The sequence below is a fragment of the Sus scrofa genome, chromosome 4 (assembly GCF_054392235.1).
Source record: "Sus scrofa isolate SSC_HxYL_T2T_F1_AM1 chromosome 4, Sscrofa_HxYL_maternal_Yorkshire_Landrace_v2.0, whole genome shotgun sequence".
NCBI classification, from domain to species: Eukaryota; Metazoa; Chordata; class Mammalia; order Artiodactyla; family Suidae; genus Sus; species Sus scrofa.
The window spans coordinates 55869948-55888232 of NC_139386.1; the positions used below are offsets into that span (position 1 = coordinate 55869948).

At 37.2% G+C, this 18285-nt stretch overlaps 1 protein-coding gene and 1 long non-coding RNA gene across 5 annotated transcripts in view; both read right to left on the reverse strand.

Moving 5' to 3' along the window:
- The window catches only part of LRRCC1 (leucine rich repeat and coiled-coil centrosomal protein 1), a 45065-nt gene that overhangs the window by 10810 nt on the left and 15970 nt on the right, over window positions 1–18285 (reverse strand). For all 4 annotated transcript variants that reach the window (XR_014843063.1, XM_021089168.2, XM_021089164.2 and 1 more), the window contains 7 exons: window positions 16016–16212; window positions 15587–15734; window positions 13830–13978; window positions 4098–4302; window positions 2944–3083; window positions 969–1170; window positions 194–379 (listed from right to left, as the gene is read on the reverse strand). Coding sequence is in view for 3 of the 4 variants with exons in the window: in XM_021089164.2 (XP_020944823.2) it covers window positions 194–379; window positions 969–1170; window positions 2944–3083; window positions 4098–4302; window positions 13830–13978; window positions 15587–15734; window positions 16016–16212 (1227 nt within the window). In the remaining variant the exon portion in view is untranslated. The remainder of the gene's footprint in view (window positions 1–193; window positions 380–968; window positions 1171–2943; window positions 3084–4097; window positions 4303–13829; window positions 13979–15586; window positions 15735–16015; window positions 16213–18285) is intronic.
- On the reverse strand, window positions 6208–12665 carry LOC146403810 (uncharacterized). The gene is made up of 2 exons (XR_014843065.1): window positions 12511–12665; window positions 6208–8771 (listed from the first exon to the last, which is right to left on the reverse strand). It is a non-coding gene; the product is annotated as an uncharacterized LOC146403810 (long non-coding RNA).

The window sequence follows — 18285 nt, forward strand, 5'->3', positions numbered from 1 at the left end:
ATACTATTTTAGTATAAGCAATGCAATCTGTGAAATCATGGTTTATCTCCTAGTTACATTTACTTTTCATGTACGTAAAAAACATATTTAATATTATCTAAAAGTTCATATTTGTGTACTGCCTAAAATCATCTCAATGTATTTGAGAAAATGATGTAACAAATTAAAAAGGAAATATGTTACACTATCTTACCTGTAAATTTGTTGCTGTTTCCTGTTTCATTTTAGAAACTTCTGCAAGTTTTGTTTTTTGTTCCTTCACCATACAGGTTAGATCTTTAATTAAAGAGGAAGACTCATTTTCTTTTCGTTGAGCCCAAACAAGAGCATGCTTGCTCTTTGCTAACTCAGTCGCAATATTTTCAAAACCATCTTTAACCTGTATTTCAAAATTGCATTATGAATAGCAGTTCTCCAAATATTTAGAAAATAATCTGTTTCTGGAAACAGCTTATTTCGTTCATTTTTAGACCAGTGTTTTAGCAAAAGAATAAAAATCACAGAAAACTGGCTTTGAAGGCCAGCCAGGCATTATGTGTTTGTGTTTTTCAGGACTCAACTCTTGCTACTGTAACATTTGCAAGAGCAGCCACAGATACTATATGTAAACAAGTGAGCATGGTTCAGTTTTAATCAACCTCTACTTAGAGAAATAGGTAGTGGGCCAAATATAGCCCAGAGACTTTAGTTTGCCAATCCCTGCTCTATGGTAACAGAAGAAATTCAGATTTCCCAATTTCTATTTAAGGGCTCTCTCTACCTGCTCATTTATACTTTTACTTAGCTTTGGCAAAAGCACTGAAGATTAGTTATTATTTATGTGAAGAAATAAAGTTCTAAGAATTTAAGTTTTTGTTTAAGACCATATAGCCAATATGTAAAGAGAGCTAGAATTCTAAAATGTAGTCCTCTTATCAAACCATATCTTGCTGATTGTTTTCAATAAAAAGCTAGATGCCCATTCTTACATCTTTAAATCTTCTGGCTTCAACAGTTAAAGCAATACGGAATTCATTTTCTAAATCCAGATACTGTTGATTCAATGCATCAATTTTGTCTTGGTATTCTTTTATAGCTTGCTCATGTTTTCTGTCTTCTTTAGCAATTTCTTTAGATAAGGCTTCCTGGAACTCAGCTTCACTTAAAAACTCCCGTGTTTCAAGGTCTTTCCTAGAATGAAAAACAAATAAAAATCACAGGATATTGTTTACCTGGAAAAAAAAACTTTAAAGGTCTTTAAATAGTTATTAAATATTCTATAGTCCCCATTGTTAAAGATCAGCCCCTCACTTTCAAACACAGAAAATGAGGCACGGGGTGGTAGATACAGAAATGAGTTCTATTTGATTGTGTATTCGGTGGTGATGGGGTTAAGAGCAGTATGCCAAATCTTAACTTCACTGAGATAGTTCAGAATCATTCCATGTATTCATCCTATGCATTCATGGGAGTCAAGATTCTGCCTCACTGCATATTCTACTTTGGTTGAGTCTTTGACATATAACAAATACAGTACTAGTGGTTGGTTAACTGAAAACATCAGTTACGGTGTGAAACTGTTCACCAATCTTTTGATATAGGACCAGGTTTTATTTTTACTTTTTTTAATTTAAATTTTTTTTCTTTTTCTTTTCTTTTTACGGCCACACCTGCGGCTTATAGAAGTTTCCAGGCTAGGGGTCGAATCAGAGCTGCGGCTGCCAGCCTACACCACAGCCATAGCAACACCAGATCTGAGCCACATCTTCAATCTACGCTCCACCCTGCAACAATGCCAGATCCTTAACTCACTGAGCAAGGCCAGGGATCTAACCCAAATCCTCATAGGTACTAGTTTCTTAACCCACTTGAACTGCAAAGGGAACTCCTGGTTTTTTATTTAAATGGGAGACCACTCTTCAGAGTTCTCCACTGTTTTTCTTCAATAAACCAAACCTATAATTAATACAAAATCCAATTTCCCGTTTTGGTTTCTTTAAATTAGAACAAGTTAAAAGATACCTGAAAAGGAAACTAAGTGGCCATTTTTAGATTTTTGTGATTATTTCCCCAAAATCTTTTTGTCTTTATTTTTTTTATTACAGTTGATTTACAATGTTCTGTCAATTTCTGCTGTACAGCAAATGCATATATATACACTCTTTTCTCATATTATCTTCCCTCATGTTCTATCACAAGTGGCTGGATATAATTGTCCTGCCCACACATAAGGCGACAATTTTCCCCAGAGCATCAGAATTTAATGTATACATTAAAATCGAATTTGTGTAAGGACAAAACCAAAACAGGTCTGAGAATAAACATAATTAACCCACAATAATCATACAATTCAATTGGTAGGGAAGTAAGCAGATAATTAATTAGCTGAATGTGTTAAAATTACTGTAGACCCCCAAAAACGGGGGTTGGCAAACTACAGCCCACAGACTAAATCTGGCCTGCTCTCCTTGTGGGGAAATAAATATTTATTTGAACACAGCTACACTCATTCATTTACCTACTGACTATGGCTACTTCTGTGCTATGAAGACATAGTTAGGCATGACCTGCAAAGCCTGAAATATTTTCTATTTGGACCTTCACAGAAAAAGTTTGTTGAGCCCTGCTTCAAAGGAATAAAAAATACTGATGATTTAACAAGTAGTTACTTGGAAGTCAATTAAAACAATTTTCTCTGCATTGAGCTTTTGATTGGGCTTGGAGAAATGCAACATGAGCTTCATTGTTATGAGCCCATATCTCAACCTCAAGAAAGTCACTGATTTACTTTTAAGCTACTAGTTCTTACTGTAAGATTGATTCTAAACCTACATAAACATGTATAATTCTGTCACACTTCACCACTGCTCAGTCACTGCTAGTCTTAGGGGCGTGGGAAGAGAACCAAGTAACTTTTCTATTGTTAAACATGCATATTTTCTTGATACATACAGATTTCATTACCTGTATTCTTGTTCTTTCAATGCAAGAAGCTCATGAAGTTGTTGTACCTGTTCCTTTTCTTGATGAAGAGAAGTTCTAAGTAAGTTTATTTCTCTATCAGCAGCTGCAGCTTTGAGTTCTACCTCTTGGATAAGTCTCATCTGAGTAAAATACATACAATTACAGTATTTAGATAATAATCTTCCCTGCTTCTCATTTCATCATTTCATTTTTTTTAGGGCCGCAGGTGTGGCATATGGAAGATCCCAGGCTAGAGGTCAAATCAGAGGTGCAGCTGGCCTATGCCACAAGCCACGGCAACATCAGATCAAAGCCATGTCTGTAACCTACACCACAGCTCATAGCAACAACAAATGCTTAACCCACTGAGCGGGGCCAGGGATTGAACCCACATCCTCATGGATACTAGTTAGTTTGTGTCCACTGAGCCACAATGGGGACTCCCCCCTTTTTTCTTTTTATGGCTGCACCTGTGGGATATGGAAGTTCCCTGGATAGGGGCTGAATTGGAGCCACAGCCATAGCAATACTGGATCTGAGGCACATCTATGATGTATGCCTTGGCTTTCAGCAACGTGGGATCCTTAACTCACTGAACAAGGCCAGGGATCAAACCACATCCTCATGGAGACTCCATTGGGTCCTTAACTCACTGAGCCACAATGAGAACTCCCTCTGCTTCTATTTTAATGTCAATTCCCCAAAGAAAAGCACCTTCTAAACAAGAGGACTTAGTGAATACATTTATTTTCAAAATTTATTAAATTAATAATGCTGTGGTCATATAAAGTGTAGTCTTAGAAGCATCAAACAAGCAACTCTTATTTGCACCACAGATCTTAGTGGAAATTTCTATTCAGAAAGCATGAATATAAAAAGCCTTCAAGTACCCCAAAGAGATTTTTAAAAATTGGCTCTTGCGAAACAGAAGCCTAACAACCTGCAATGTTTCCATCAACTCTTATAATTGCTTTGTGAATGTCACAGGCTTAATTCTAGAAATGATTCCATGAGTTAAATTACTGATACCTTTAAATTAATTTTTGCATATAGCCTAACACTTTTTATGTTCATTATATAATGACATAATTTGATTCAGGATAGAAGCTATGAATGTGTTAATTCCTGGGACTGATAAATTAAGAGAAAAATACCTGTGCTGCTTGTTGTTGCCCTTTTTGCCTCTCCATTTTTTCTAATGCTTTTTCCAGGGTTCTTAAGTGTCTAATGTGATCCTCTTGCTGATCTCTTGTTTTAATTAATTCAATAGTTAGTTTTTTAATTTCATTTTGAAGTCTGTGAACCATAATTTCGAGCTGTAGTTTGGAATTTCTCTCTTTAAAAATAATTTCCTTTAACCTAAAGCATAAATCAAATGTGGCTTTAAATATATTACACATGAAGAATGATAAAAACTGTATAAATGTTAAAGGTTACAGTAGAGGAAGATATGAGTGTGTTCCAAATTCTCATTAGACAAAAAAATGGCTGAAAAACAGTATGCCTTTCCCCTATTCCTGAGACTAGCATTGTGCCAAAAGGGAAAACATAAATTACTGAAACTTTATCTTATGTGAACTTTACTATTCAATAGCAAAACATTACAAAACATCTTATTTGTTTCAGGCATTGTTCTGGATATAGATATGGGCTTAAAGGCAAGCAAGGTGAGTAAGACAGAGCCTGGCCTTCAAGGAGTTCAATAGCTAGCAGAATGGACACAGATGCATTTATAAAGCTATGCAAGATAAGTGAAATCTAAACTCTGATTTCCCTGTACAAAGTACAATTGAAGCTCTGTATTACTTAGAGCCTTTTGACTGACAACTCTTAACCAGTTCAAGTAAGAAAGGAGAATTGACCCGTATAATCAATTCAGAAGGGTGGGGGTGGCACTATTCCAAGGGACCACTGAAACCAAGGATGTGAACACCTTCACTGCCTCTCTGATTCTCTCTAGGCTGGTTTCAGCTGTTCCTATAGCAGACTTCTTTATAACATATGCCAGGGAGAGGGGAAAGGCTACAAACATCTCTGTACTCATATTCTGACAACACTAAGAACCAACTTAGAACTGGGCTCTAGAAAAGGCTCTGGTTCAGCTGCCTACTCCATGCACCAGTCACTGTGGTCATGGGCTAAGGCACATGTTTACCCAGCTTGGCTCAGGAGCTCAATTCTAGACCAATATTACGGTTCATGACAGAACACAAGCTGAGTGTTTGGAAAGGGGACAATGAATAGCAAAGACACATCCTCATGAAGGAATTTCTGAGTTAGGCTGCCACTTCAATGTGTATATACTATAATTTCCAAGCCATAGTTGACAAAAACCCATATAGCCATCAACTTCTATACTACAGTCATTTTTCCAATTCTGGTCCTTACCATGTCTCCTCTCCCCTCTAAGAGTGGTCTCCAAATGGTCTTCCTTTGTTCACTCTCAACCCCAGTCTGGTATGTTATATGAAAGATTACAGGACTTTATTCTGTGGACTATATGGTGGAAGGGCACAGAGAAGCTACAGATCAGTAGAATTAGAGCAATCCTCTAAGTAAGAGATAAGGGCTTAAACTAATGAAACAGTTTGGGGATAAAGAGGAGATGGTTAAGGAGTTCTCATTGTGGCTCAGCAGGTTAAGAACCTAATGTTGCCTCTGTATGGGTGTGGGTTTGATCCCTGGCCTCAGTGGGTTAAGGATCCAGCATTGCCACAGGCTCTGGCACAGGTTGCAGATGAAGCTCAGATCCAGTGTTGCTGTGGCTGTGGTGTAGGCTGCAGCTGCAGCTATGATTTGACCCTAGCCCAGGAACTTCCACATGCCGCGGGTGTGACTGTAAAAACGGGGAAAAGAAAAAAAAAAAAAAAAAAAAAAAGAAAAGGAGATAGTTCAATACCTTTTAAGTACAATGAAGAAGGTATCAATACCAACTGGCTATGTGGTATGAAAAAGAGAAAGGAAGTAAAAAAATTATTCTGAAATTTCCTTTAGTGGCTGACTGTATGTAACACCACTTGTTAGGACAAGTAATACAGAATAAGGGAGCAGGATAAGTTGACCCAAGGAGGTATCATTATTTATTTACTTTTTTAAATTGCTTGATACAGTCAATATTTATGTTTAACCACACATTTACCATTTTCATTGCACCTAGTTGCTTTCTGCATCTCTAACCTTCTATCTCTGGCCATTTTCCTTTGTTAGAAGAACACCTTTTAGTATTTCGTTGAGTAGGAGTCTACTTTTGTCATGTTCTCTTAGTTTTTGTTTATCTGATAACATCTTTTTTTTTCCCTTTGGTCTAAATTTTTTTAAATTACTTAATGAATTTTACTACATTTATAGGTGTGCAACAATCATCACAACCAAATTTGAAAGTATGTCCATCCCAAACCCTCAGTACATACTCCCACCCCCTAACCTGTCTCATTTACAGACCCTAAGTTTTTCAAAGTCTATGAGTCAGTAGCTGTTCTGCAAGGAAGTTCATTGTGTCTTTTTTAGATTCCACATGTAAGTGATAGCATATGATGTTGGTGTCTCATTGTCTGACTGACTTCACTTAGCATGAAAATTTGTAGGTCCACCCATGTTGCTAAAAATGCCGGTATTTCGTTCTTTTTAATGGCTGAGGAATATTCCATTGTGTATATGCACCACATCTTCTTGAGCCACTCCTCTGTTGATGGACATTTAGGTTGTTTCCATGTCTTGGCTATTGCAAATAGTGCCGCAATGAACACTGGAGTACATGTGTCTTTTCAAGTCATGGTCTTTCCTGGGTAGATACCCAGGAGTGGGATTGCTGGATCAAATGGTAGCTCTCTTTTTAGTTTTCTGAGGAATCTCCATACTGTTTTCCAAGGTGGCTGCACTATTTTACATTACCACCAACAGTGTAATAGAGTTCCTTTTTCTCCACACCCTCTCCAGCCCTTATTGTTTGTAGACTTTTTGATGATGGCCGTTCTGGCTGGTGTAAGGTGGTACCTCATAGCGGTTTTGTTTTGCATTTCTCTAATAATGAGTGATGCTGAATTTCTTTTCATGTGTTTTTTGGCCATCTGTTTGTCTTCAAGGAGGTATCATTCTTAAGACATGAGCAATGTAGGCAAGACATTTTTAGTAGATAACTAGATGAACAATCTGTTAATCAAGGAGGTTTGAATAATGGATAAAGATTTGGGAGCTTACAGATTAGGTATTAAAAGCACAGTACAGAAGATTCACTTTTTGATATACGATACACTCATTGCATGGTACCTAGATTCCAGACCCTGTATTAGGTTTCAGGAATACAGAGTCCCTCCCAGGTCACATAAGGGAGTCTGAAGACTGGTGAGGATCTAATCCCAAGCAAACAGTTGAAGTACAGATGAAAAAAGAATCAGAAAAGACTGAAGCTGAATTTTTAACGTAATGATGAACATGTAACATGGGAAACATGGCCCAAAAACAGAGAGGTTAAGAAAGGATGAAGATGAAGCGTGCCCAAAGCCTTCCAATTTAAATGGAATCTGGCTAGCAGCCCCAGACACAGCTTCAACTAATATTCTATTAGATCATACCTACAAAACGGAATAAAGCAAAAATTCATTCACATACAACTCTAAAAAAGAGAGCATAATCTGGGAGGAATTTCAATAATAAAGCAAATGAAACTAAACTAAAATAGAAACAGCTTTTAGAACACTTAGGCTTTTGCCTTGCATCTTCCTAGATTAAAAAAAAAGTATATTTCTGTTCCCTTTCATTGTCTGTCTGTTTCTCAGGGTCACATGGTCTCTGTAAATCCATCATTAAACCATGTTGGCTACTTAGGCACCTATTACAAACAAGAGTGCTGTTTTTTCTGAGGTAGTAAGAAGACTGTTAATTTATTCATTCTGTTCCTTTACCCCTGTCCAGCATATTACTATGTCAGGGGCAGCAATTCCCAAAACATATAAAGCAAGAAATTGGTGGGTGGTGGTGGACTGACAAGTAACAGACCATGCATCACAGCTTGTATAACTACAGACGTTTTCATAGAACATATGCTGGTTATAGTAATTTTCCTGGGTACAAAGAATGAGAATCAGGAAGTGAGGGGTGGTAAAAAATACCGTATCATAAATACAACACTTTACTAATTAAATACCTAAAAGAACCTGGGAATTGGGCTGGGAGCTGTGCACATCAACTTGCTAAACAATGAAGACTACAGAAAGAGAATTATCTACTGTATAAACAGGTAAGAAATGTAACCAAGAGCAACTGCCTAAACCCCATTTGTTGGCAAAAACCAAGTTTATAAACATAGAGTTCATTCAAGGATAAGAAGAGATAAAGATCAAAAGGAACTCTATGGAAAAAACTTATCCTTTTAAGGAAAAGTATAACTTTAGAAATAATTACCTATAGGAAACAGAAGGAAAAAGTTACTGTAATTTCAGAAAACTGGTGTTTTCACATATTGGAATAAGACATACCTGTATTAAAAAACACAGAAAAAAAAAAAAGAGATAAAATGGGGTATGGGCAGCCTACGGACTGGAAAGTAATGCCACAGAGGCTCACCCTTGAGTAGAAGTCTATGCACTATGTCAGGTTCCCATGCCTTGAGGTCTGGCATTGGGAGAAACCCCCAGAGCATTTAGCACTGAGGGCCAGTGGGGCCTATGCACAGGACCTCCATGGGACTGGGTGAAAAGAAGACTCAATTCTTGAAAGGTGCACAAAAGCTTTTGTATGGACTGGGTCCCAGGGCAAAGCAGAGATTCCTTAGGAATTTGGGTCAGACCTTCCTTCAATCTTGGAGGATCTCCTGGGAGAAAGGGGGGCAACTGTGGCTGGTAGTCAGGGAAAGACGCTGGAGGCAAAGGTCTTGGGAATAATAATCAGTGTGAACTACCCTGGAAGTGGCCATTTTGGGAAAATCTGGCCCCAGTCCTCAGGGCTAAGAAGCCAGGCCAAACAACAAACCAGAACTTAGCCCTACCCATCAGCACAAAGGCGGCCTAAAGACCTTGCAGGCACACAGCTGCCTCTAGTCACACCCAGAGACAAAGCCCCACCCACTAGAAGGAAAAGAATCAGCTCCACCTTCCAGTGGGCAGGTACCAGTCCTTCCCATCAGGAAGCCTGCAGCAAGCCCCTGTACCAACTTCAGCCACAAGGAAGACACCAGAAGCAAGAGAGGTTACCATCCATGCCTGCAAAAAAGGAGACCACACAAAAAATCTATACGAAACAAAAAGGCAGAGAATTATGACTCAGATAAAGGAAGAAAGAAAAAAAAAAAAACCCAGAAATATAGGTAAGTGATCTGGAGATTACCAACCTCCAAGAAAAAGACTTTAGACTAATGATAGTAAAGATGATTCAAGATCTTGGGAATAAACTGTAGTCAAAGATTGATAAATTACAAGAAACACTGTGAACAAAGAAATAGAAGATTTAAAGATTAAGTAAGCAGAGATGCAAAATACAATAAATAAAATAAAAAAATCACTAAAAGGAACCAATAGCAGAATATAGGAGACAGAAGGACAAATAAGTGGGGTGGAAGACAGACTTGTGGAAATCACTGATGCAGAACAGAAAATAATAATTAAAAAAAAAAAAGATCGAAAGAAAAGAAGACAGTCTAAGAGAACCCTGGGACAATGTTAAAAGCACCAACATCTGTATTACAGGGGTGCCAGAAGGAGAAGAGAGAAAGGGCTAGAGAAAATATCTGAAACAAAAGTCCAGGACCAGATGGCTTCACAGACGAATTCTATCAAAAATTTAGAGAAGAGTTAACACCTATCCTTCTGAAACTATGCCAAAGACCTGCAGAGGAAGGAACACTCCCAAACTCATTCTATGAGGCCATCATCACCCTGATAGCAGAACCAGACAAAGACACCACACAAAAAAGGAAAGTTACAGGCCAATATCACTGATCAACATAGATGCAAAAATCCTCAACAAAATAATAGCAAACCAGATACAGCAAGACATTAAAAGGATCATACACCCTGATCAAGTGGGATTAATCCCGGGGATGCAAAGATTTTTCAATGTCCACAAATCAATCAATGTGATACACCACATCAACAAAGTGAAGAATAAAAACCATATGATCCTCTCAACAGACGCATAGATGCAGAAAAAACTTCTGACAAAATCCAACATGTATTTCTGATAAAAATCCTCCAGAAAGTGGGCATAGAGGGAACCTATCTCAACATAATAAAAGCCATATGTGACAAACCCACAGCTAACATCACTCTCAATGGTGAGAAGCTGAAAGAATTTCTGCTAAGATCAGGAAGAAGACAAGGATGTTCACTCTTGCCACTACTATTCAACATAGTTTTGGAATTCCTAGTCACGGCAATCAGAGAAGAAACAGAAATAAAAGGAATCAAAAATGGAAAGGAGGAAGTAAAACTATAGCTATTTGCAGATGACATGATACTGTACCTAGAGAACCCTAAAGACTTCACCAGAAAACTGTTAAGACCTCATCAATAAATTTAATAAAGTTGTAGGATACAAATTAATACACAGAAAACTGCATTTCTACATACTAACAATGAAAGAGCAGAAAGAGAAATTAGGAAAACAATCCCATTTACCATCGAATCAAAAAACCAAAAAAATCCCAGGAATAAAGCTACCTAAAGAGACAAAAGAGCTATACTGTGAAAACTGTAAGACGCTGATGCAAGAAATCAAAGATGATACAAACAGATGGAAAGATATACCATGCTCTTGGATTGGAACAATCATTATTATCAAAATGACTGTATTATCCAAGGCAATCTACAAATTCAATGCAATCCCTATCAAATTACCAATGGCATTTTTCACAGAACTGGAACAAAATATTTTAAAGTTTGTTTGGAAGCATAAAAGACCCAGAATAGACAAAGACATCCTGAAAAAGAAAAATGGAACTGGAGGAACCAGGCTCCTTGACTTCTGACTATACTAAAAGCTAGCCATCGAAACAGTATGGTACTGGCACAAAAACAGAAATACAGATCAGTGGAACAGGACAGAAAGCCCACACCTAATGGTCAACTGATCTATGACAAAGGAGGCAAGAATATACAAAGGAGAAAAGACAGTCCCTTCAATAGTGGTGCTGGGAAAACTGGACAGCCACATGTAAAAGAATGAAATTAGAATACTCCCTAACACCATACACAAAAATAAACTCAAAATGGATTAAAGACCTAAATATAGGACCAGATACTATAAAACTCTTGGAGGAAAACATAGGTTGAACACACTCTGACCAAAGTAGTATCTTCTCATATTCACTTACCAGAGTAAAGACAACAAAAACAAATGGGACCTAATTAAACTTAAAGTTTTTGCCCAGCAAAGGAAACCCTAAACAAAACAAAAAGAAAACCCAAGAATGGGAGATAATTACAAATGAAGTGACTAACAAGGGATTAATCTCCAAAATATATAAACACTGCCTGCAGCTCAATACTGAAAAAACAAAAAACCCCGTCAAAAAATGGGGAGATCTAAACAGACAGTTCCCCAAGGAAGACATACAGATGGCCAAAAAACACATGAAAGATGTTCAACATCACTCATTATTAGAGAAATGCAAATCAAAACTACTATGAGGTACCACCTTAAACCAGCCAGAATGGCCATCATCAAAAAGTCTACAAACAGTAAATGCTGGAGAGGGTGTGGAGAAAAGGGAACCCTCTTACACTGTTGGTGTGAGTGTAAAATGGTGCAACTACTATGGAAAACAGTATGGAGATTCCTCAAAAAACTAAAAATAGGAGTTCTCATTGTGGCACAGGGGCAACAAATCTGACTAGTATCCATGAGGTTGTGGGTTTAATCCATGGCCTCAATCAGTGGGTCAGGGATCTGGTGCTGCCATGAGTGTGGTATAGGTCACAGACATGGCTCAGATCCTGTGTTGCTGTGGCTGTGGCATAAGCCAGCAGTTACAGCTCCAATTCGACCCCTAGCCTGAACTTCCATATGCCTTGGGTGTGGCCCTAAAAAGACAAAAAAAAAAAAAAAAAAAAAGAATGACCATATGATCCAGCAATCCCACTCCTGGGGCATCTATTCAGAGAAAACCATGACTCGAAAAGATATGTGTACTTGAATGTTCATTGCAGCACTATATACAATAGCCAAGACATGAAAACAATCTAAATGTCCATTGACAGAGGAATGGATAAAGAAGATGCGGTACATGTACACAATGGAATATTACTCAGCCATTAAAAGGAGAGAAATAACGGCATTTTTAGCAACATGGATGGACCTAGAAATTATCATGCTATCAGTGAAGTCAGTCAGACAGTGAGACACAAACATCATATGCTATCACTTACATGTGGAATCTAAAAAAAAGGACACAACGAACCTCTTTGCAGAACAGCTACTGACTCATAGGCTTTGAAAAACTTATGATTTCCAAAAGAGACAGGTTGGGGTGGGGGATGGGCTGGGGGTTGGGGATGGAAATGCTTTAAAATTGGGTTGTGATTGTTGCACAACTATAAATACAATAAAATTCATTGAGTTAAAAAAAAAGGATACATGCACTCCAATGTTCATTATGGCACTGTATCTATCCAAGACATGGAAGAAACCTAATGTCCATCGACAGAGTGTATAAAGATGTGGTACATATCACTCAGCCATAAAATGGAATGAAATAATGGCATCTGCAGCAACATGGATAGACCTAGAAACTATCATAGTAAGTCAGGTTAGTCAGACAGTGAGACACAAACATCATATGCTATCATCTATATGTGGAATGTAAAAAAAGGATATAATGAATTTATTTGCCAAACAGAGAAAAAGACCCACAGACTTTGAAAAACTTATGGTTAACAAAGGAGACACCCTGGGAGGGAGGGATGGACTGGGGGTTTGGGATGGAAATGTTCTAAAATTAGATTGTGATGATGGTTGTACAACTATAAACATAATAAAATTCACTGAATTAAAAACAAACAAACAAGAAACCTGAACTCAAGAAACCTGGAACCAAAGTCTTTTGTTAAGAATACATGACATAGCAGTTCCCTTCATGGCTCAGTGGTTAACAAACCCGACTAGGATCCATGAGGATGCAGGTTTGATCCCTGGCATTGCTCAGTGGGTTAAGCATCAGGCATTGCCATGAGCTGTGGTGTAGGCTGCAGACATGGCTTGGCTCGTGTCCCACATTGCTGTGGCTGTGGTGTAGGCCGGCGACTACAGCTCGACCCCTAGCCTGGGAACCTCCATATGCTGTAGGTGTGGCCCTTAAAAAAAAGAATATGTGACACAGAGACTAAATATGAACCAGAAAACCTAAAGGAAAACTGTGCTGATCCCTGTCCTATATAGAAAAAGGCTGTCAATACCTTCTCCAGGTTCTTGCTATTCTTCACTTGTAATATTTATTGATCTGACATCTCGCAGCTGGAGGGCTCAATCTAATACTCCAAATCCTTCATTTATGGAAAAAGCTAATAAAACACTGAATCTTTACATAAAATTAGTTCAATTTCAATCAATACCACATACTGTTTTTTTTTTTTTTTTTTGTCTTTTTAGGGCCATACCTGTGGCATATGGAGGTTCCCAGGCTAGGGGTCTAATTGGAGCTGTAGCCGCCAGCCTACACCAGAGCCACAGAAAGGTGGGATCCAAGCCGCGTCTGCAACCTACACCACAGCTCATGGCAACGCCGGATCCTCAACCCACTGAGCAAGGCCAGGGATCGAACCTGCAACAGCATTGTTCCTGGTCGGATTCGTTTACCACTGAGCCACGATGGGAACTCAATAGCTGGTTTAAACTAAGGCATTCCAGTTCCCAGTTCAGCTGTAAAGTATCTTTAGGTTTATAGACTTTCCCCTTACCTATCTGTAGTAAGAAGAGCCAGGCTATGAATATCTTTTTTTTCATTTGCATGTTTATGCAGCTCATCAATATAATCCATAAGTTTCTTTTCAGCTTGTTCAGCTTTCCATCTCTTCTCTCTCTCTTGGTCTAGCTGATCAACAAGTGCCTAAAAGAAACCAATATTGTTATGTGAACTTGGAAGTTACCTAACCTCTTACTACCTCAATTTTATCATTCATCATATGGGAATAATAGCATCTAATTCAAAGGGCTGTGGTGAATTAAACAAATTATACAGAACAATGGTTGGCACATATAAACCACTCAGTAAGTATTAGCTACTATTATTATTGCCATAATGATAATTATTATTAGTTTTCTAAATATTAAGGGCTTTATACTTGAGAAAAAGAGGAGGAAACCAATAGCATGAAGGGTGTGAAACATTTTAAAAATTATTTATTATTGTAAGAATAGTACACATTACAATCAAAAGTTAAAAGGTAAAATAAGGGTAAGTTAATGAGAAATAAAGAATAAATCAATATGTACTAAAAATCTTTAACAACATGAAAACAATTACGGAAATTATTGAGGAATTTAAAAATTCCTGAATGCCTCTCAATCTGGAATCAGTGGATCCAAAATTGGGTTTCAGGTGAATCTATGAAAACCCTGAAATTATACACACTTTATAATTTTCTCTAAGAAAGTTTATCTGAGAAGACCAGGAGATTTCCTTAGCTATTTAAAAGAGTCTGAGACTCAAAAGTTAGGAACCACTCCTTTAGGAAGAATTTGAAAATGTAGATCTGCTTTCTCCTCCACATGCATATAACAAAAAGATTTTACTGAAATATTAAATAAGTAATTTTAATTCCTTTAAAAATTATAAAAATAGTTATACTTACACAAAATCAGGGAATCAGTAAGGGAAAAATTATCCAATCTCATCATCCCGATATAATTATCCAAAATTTTTTTGCTCATAAAAACATGCATTATTTTTATGGGACTAACTTTTTATTTAAAATTAAGATTGGAGTTCCCTTCATGGCTCAGTGGTTAATGAATCTGACTAGGAACCGCCGTGAGGTTGGAGGTTGCGGGTTCGATCCCTGGCCTTGCTCAGTGGGTTAAGGATCCAGTGTTGTCGTGAGCTGTGGTGTAGGTTACAGATGTGGCTTGGATCCTGAGTTGCTGTGGCTCTGGCGTAGGCCAGCGCATACAGCTCTGATTAGACCCCTAGCCTTGGATCCTCTATATGCCACGGAAGCGGCCCAAGAAATGGCAAAAAAATAAATAAATAAAAAAATAAAATAAAATAAAATTAAGATTACGGAGTGTGATGCGGCTTAGTGGGTTAAGGACCCAATACAGTCTCTGTGAGGATGTGGATTTGAACCTTGGCCTCACTCAGTGGGTTAATGATTCTGAATTGCTGCAAACTGTGGCGCAAGTTGCCGATGTGACCCAGATCCGGTGTGGCTTTGACTATGGCGCAGGCCCTAGCTGCAGCTCCAACTTGATCCCTTGGCCTAGGAACTTCCATATGCTGCATGTGCTGAAGTAAAAAGAAAAACAAAAACAAAAACAACTAAGATTATTCAGAATATAAAGAATTATTCTTTAACAGCAGGTTAAAGATCTGGCATTGTCACTGTTATGTCCCATCCCTAACCAGGGAACTTCCATATGCCACAGGTGCAGCCAAGAAAAACCTCCGAAAGTATGATTATTCACATTCAAGTTTTCTTAATGCCTTAAATCATACCCGGTAAGTGGCATCTTCCGAGTTACCACTGTTTACTTTTATTATTTCAGTCTTCTGCTCTTCTGCTTCTTCTAATATGTTATTGTTCACTAAAGATGATCTTACATATAATTCTTTAAAGAAAGGTTGTTTCATTTTACGATTATAACTGCAAAGAAATAAACACAGGAAATGACCCAAAGAAATGTACAATACTTACAACTATTTTTCACAACCTAGGTAATGACAATCTAGCACAAAGAAAGAGATCCTTTTATGTAAATATATATGAAAGTAATGACTAAATCAGAGCCAGCAAGGCAGAAAAGTCAAATCTTTGACATTAAAGAAGTAAAGATATATCATCATGAGTTAGCTTTAAGGAAGAAGCTATCAGTATTAACTTTTGTCTGTGTGCCTTATTTGAATTTCTAGAACTAAAAGAAGTACCTTATAAAACTGCTGTTGTTTTTACTGTGGTGCTTAATAGTTTGAATAGTTTTAGAGTAATATGGGATTTTTGATCTTCGAGGAATTTTTCTATTACATTCTTTTCTGTTTCCACAGTCACTTTCAGAAGTCACGTCTGTGTCTCGTTTTGGTCTGAGATCTTTCTCAGGAACATTATCTATTAAAGAATTAGAAGTCTAGAATAAAAAAACAACAAAGTTTGTTAAAAGTTTAATTCTATATAAGAGAATATAATTTCACAATTTCTAAAATGTTATAAACTTTTTTCAAGGTTAAGGATTTATAAACTAGGTATGTTTGGAATTAAAGACAAGAGATTCAGCTTCTGGTATGGACAGGTAAGCTCCTATGAGGCTGACTTTCTCAAGATTACAATTACGAGCTGGGGGAAAAAATACAAACAAAATAACAACGAACAAAAACCACTTGAGGGTCCTGTAAAGTGAACAACAGCAGGCTTATTCTAGAGAAGAGCTGATACTTGTAAAAATGATCACTACAATGAGGTATCACCTCACACCAGCCAGAATGGCCATCATTAACAAATTAACAAATAACAAAGGCTGGAGAGGGTGTGGAGAAAGGGTACCCTCCTTCACTGTTGGTGGGAATGTAAATTGGTACAACCACTATGGAAAACAGTATGGAGGTACCTCAGAAAAATAAATATAGAACTACCATATGATCCAGCAATCCCACTCCTGGGTATATATCCAGACAAAACTTTCATTGAAAAGGACACACACAGCACCCCTATGTTCACTGAAGTGCTATTCACAATAGCCAAGATATGGAAACTACCTAAATGTCCACTGACAGATGAATGGATTAAGAAGTCATGGTACATATATATGATGGAATATTATTCTGCCATAAAAAGATAAACTAATGCATTTGCAGCAACATGGATAGAACTAGAGATTCTCATACTAAGTGAAGTAAGCCAGAAAGAAAAAGACAAATGCCATATGATATCATTTATTTGTGGAATCTAAAATATGGAACAGATAACCCTCTCTATAAAACAGAAACAGATCACAGCCAAGGAAAGCAGACTTAGGATTACCAGAGGGGAGGTGGTGGAGGGAGGGAGTGGGATAGATAGGCAGTTTGGGGTTTTTGGACGCAAACTGTTATATTTGGAATAGATAGGCAATGGCGTCCTACTGTATAGCACAGGGAACTGTGTGTGATTGGGTCATTTTGCTGTACAACAGAAACTGAAGAAACATTGTAATCCAACTATAATTAAAAAAAAAGTAAAAAAGGAAAAAAAAAGAAAAATGATCAGTATGGATTATTTCTGCTTTATGGCTTTTAGCCTAAGAACACATCACAGTTGGCACTATGTAGGGAGTCTTAAAACTCGAGTGGAAAAACCAGACTTTTGGGTCTGAAGACTCAGAGGATGGTATGAAATAGACTGCAAGAAACCCAGTAAAGGATTAAAAAAAAAAAAAAAAAAAAAAAAAAAAAGCAGCAGTTAAGTTAAAGCAAGTTAAATGTGTGCTACAGCAGAAATAGTAACAGTTTTTGGAGGCCTATAGCAGCATCTAGAGTTTCCACAACAGAACATTCACATGGTCTAGGACAAAATTAAAAACTACTCCCAAGAGAAGAACCAGTAAAATATGACCTATTTCCAAGAGAAAAGGCAATCAAATATTCAAATAGGCAGGTAAGAACTTTACAACAGTGATCATAACTATCCTCAATGATATAAAAATGTTTATCATGAATGAAAAAATTTAACAGAGAAATAAAAATTATTTTTTAAAAAGAAAAATTTACAACTGAAAAATAGTATGTCTGAAGTAAAATGTGACTGGCTGAACTTAACACTGAATGAAGTGATAAAAGAAAGAATATGTTAATTTGAAGATAGTTCAGTGGAATTAGCCAATATGATGAATATAGAGAAAAAAGTTAATAAAATGTACAGAGCCTTATGGAACTATGGGACATATCAAAAGGTTTAAATGGAATTTGAACAAAGAGGAAAGAGAATGAGACAGAAAAATATTTGAAGTAATGACATGCAAAAATTCCCAAATCAAGTAAATACATAAATTTATAGATTTAAAATCCTCAGAGAAATTATCCTTAAGTACAATATAACCAAACTGTTGAAAACCAAAAGTAAAGATAAATCCTTGAAAGTAGCCAAAGAAAAATGGTGCAGACATACAAGAAATCAGGGATTTAATTAATGCTGACTTTATATTCAAAGCTAAGAAGGCTAGGAGATA